A 2,745-nucleotide genomic window follows, 5' to 3' on the forward strand; every position below is an offset into this window, starting at 1 on the left:
CGTCAGGGAAGGAGAGGATGCGGTCGTGGATGTCGGCAGCACAGGCAGCTGCCTGCACGTCCTGGTCGGTGGCGCCGACGCGGCCGTAGCGGATGTTGTTGGCGATGGAGTCGTTGAAGAGCACCGTGTCCTGTGGCACCACGCCCACGTGGGCGCGCAGCGACGCCTGGCGCACCTGCCCGCAGCCGGCCGTCAGCCGGGCCTGCGCCCAGGCACCCCCAGCCCCGGGGTCCGTTCAGGGGGGTGGGGAGGTTGGACACCTGTGGGCTGGGGCTGGCACCGACGGGGCGGTGGAGGGAGGGAGACCTGCTCGGGAGAACCCGGGACGGCCGTGGTGGCGCTGACCTTGGCGATGTCCTGGCCGTCGATGCGGATGCAGCCGCTGCCCACGTCGTAGAAGCGGAAGAGCAAGCGCAGGACGGTTGTCTTCCCCGAGCCTGACGGGCCCACCTGGCGCGGGGACACGGGAGAGCCAAGCAGGGCCAGGGTCACGGCTGGCCAGGGACGCTGCCCTCACCCCCGCAGGCACGGCCAAACCCTGGGGGCTGGAGGGGGCCGATTTACCCTGCCCCCCAGCCTGGGGGTCAACCCTTGCCTGCCCAGGGCACTGCGGGCTGTGGCTCAGCAGGGGTGAGGCCTGTTTCCGGGCCCCCCCCACGGCCTGGACTGGTCCCAGCAGCCCCCGCCCACAGCCAGGCCCCCCCGGGCCGCGCTCACCAGCGCCAGTGTCTGTCCGGGCATCACCGAGAAGGACACGTCCTGCAGGATTTCCTTCCTGGGGGCGGGCAGGGGTCAGTCCAGGCCTTGGGGGCAGCTGGCAGGGCCCGGCCCCTTGCCTGCCCGCCCCCACGCCTGCCCACGCCCCCTCACCCGGCCACGTAGCTGAAGTGCACGTTCTCGAACTCGACGCGGCCGGCCTGGAAGCGCAGGTCCCCGGCGTTCACTGCGTCCTTCACCTGCCGGGCGGCGATGCTGACTCAGAGCCCGGCGCCGGGGCAGTGGGGGGGATGGCCGGGGTGGGCCGAGGGATTGGGTTGAGGCTTTAGGGCTGGAGATGGGACTAGGGATTGAAGCCAGGCCTCAGAAACCTAGTGGGCAATAGGACTGGACAAGGGATTGGGGCTGGAAATAGGAATGGGGGTAGGACAAGAGGGCTGGGGCGGGGCAATAGGAGCAAAGGCGGGGCTAGGGTGGGGGTGGAGCATGGGGGGCACCCACCTCCTGCTCCTCGTTGAGGAGATCGAACATGTTCTCCATGTCGACGAAGGAGCTCTGGATCATCCTGCACGGGCAGAGGCAGGCGCTCATGGGGGACCCACAGGACCGGGGGGTCCCACAGCTGGGACCACGCGCAGCCAGGGGGGCTCCGAGGCCAGGCGGTCCATGCCCGGCGGTGCCCCCGCTGCCCCCTCACCTGTAGTAGGTGCCGAACCAGTTGAGCGGCGTGTAGAGCTGGATGATGTAGGTGCCGAACAGTACGAAGTCGCCCACCTGCAAGAGGCGGGGGTCAGAGCTGGGCCAGGGCAGGGACCAGGGGCAGGGGCCAGGGGCCGGGGCAGGGGCCGGGGCAGGGGCCAGGGCTGGCTGGGCCGGGCTCACCTGGAACTTGCCCTCGGAGACGAAGTAGGCGCAGAGCAGGGAGCCGGCCAGCAGCCCCAGGCCAATGACCAGGTTCTGGGTCTGGTTGAGCAGGGCCAGCGACGCGTTCACCTTCCACTCCGAGCTCTGGGCCCAGGGGCAGAAGGGCATCCCCGTGAGAGGCTACCCCCCCATCAGCTCCGGGCCCCCAGGAGAAGGGGCCTGCGGACCCTGTGCAGGCCAGCCCCGAGCCCCGGGAAGCGGCAGGGCGGGGGGCACCAGCCCCATGGGGACAAGGCTCCAGCCCTGTCCCCTGCAGGGAGAGGAAGGCTGCTGTTCAATTCCCCTCGGTCTTCCCTTCTGCAGACTCAGTCAGCCCATTTCCCTCAGCCTCTCCTCACCAGTCCTGTCCCCCAGCCCCACAACCACTTTCATTGCCCTCCTCTGCACTCTCTCTGCAACGTGTCCACATCCTTTCTATGGTGGCGGGGCCCACAGCTGGACACACGACTCCAGATGCGGCCTCCCCAGTGCCAAATAGAGGGGAAGGGTCACTGCCCTCCTACCCATGCAGCCCCGGATGCCGTTGGCCTTCTGGGCAGCAACAACCCATTGCAGAAACCCATCCCAAATCAACCCGTCCCCTGCCCCAGTGACACGAAGCCTGTCGTCCCTCTGGCCCCCGCAGCCGGCACAGGCAAGGCCTCACGTCGTGGTGCCGCAGGGCTCAGCCGGGCAGAGGGACCAGAGCTCGTCCCTGCACGTGGGGGCGTCACCGATAAGCAGCCACGTCCCACACCGGGGTCACAGCGCTCGACCCGTCTCCCCCACTCCCCGGCAGGCGGGCTGTGGGTCATGGGCAGCGCGAGTGTCTCGGGTCGGTGCCCGAGGGCCCCGCCAAGAGAAGGGGCCTGTCCCCAAGCGCCGCGTCCTGTCTCCCACGGCTCGGGCAGCCCCGGCCCTCGCGCCACGTCACCTGGTACTTGAGGATGGCGGCGTTGAACCGGTCAACCTCGTAGCTCTCAGCGTTGTAGTACTTCACCTGCGACACACGGGCCGAGGTCAGCCCCACTGCCCGGCCCCACGCAGCCCCCTGCCCCACGCCAGGCCCCCCAGCACCGTTACCGTCTCGAAGTTGAGCAGCGAGTCCACGGCGCGGGACTTGGC

General features: G+C 69.5%; 1 protein-coding gene across 1 annotated transcript in view; it reads right to left on the bottom strand.

Annotated features, from left to right (window-relative positions):
* ABCB6 (ATP binding cassette subfamily B member 6 (Langereis blood group)) overlaps nt 1–2,745 on the bottom strand; it is a 24,662-nt gene that overhangs the window by 3,493 nt on the left and 18,424 nt on the right. Inside the window, exons 7-14 of the mRNA XM_019522826.1 lie at nt 2,704–2,739; nt 2,555–2,620; nt 1,600–1,725; nt 1,415–1,491; nt 1,219–1,282; nt 871–956; nt 718–775; nt 346–450 (exon numbers count right to left, since the gene is read on the bottom strand). Of these exons, the coding sequence (XP_019378371.1) occupies nt 346–450; nt 718–775; nt 871–956; nt 1,219–1,282; nt 1,415–1,491; nt 1,600–1,725; nt 2,555–2,620; nt 2,704–2,739 (618 nt within the window). The remainder of the gene's footprint in view (nt 1–345; nt 451–717; nt 776–870; nt 957–1,218; nt 1,283–1,414; nt 1,492–1,599; nt 1,726–2,554; nt 2,621–2,703; nt 2,740–2,745) is intronic.

This window comes from Gavialis gangeticus, unplaced genomic scaffold (assembly GCF_001723915.1).
Source record: "Gavialis gangeticus isolate Ggan-Ray unplaced genomic scaffold, GavGan_comp1, whole genome shotgun sequence".
Classification (NCBI taxonomy): Eukaryota; Metazoa; Chordata; order Crocodylia; family Gavialidae; genus Gavialis; species Gavialis gangeticus.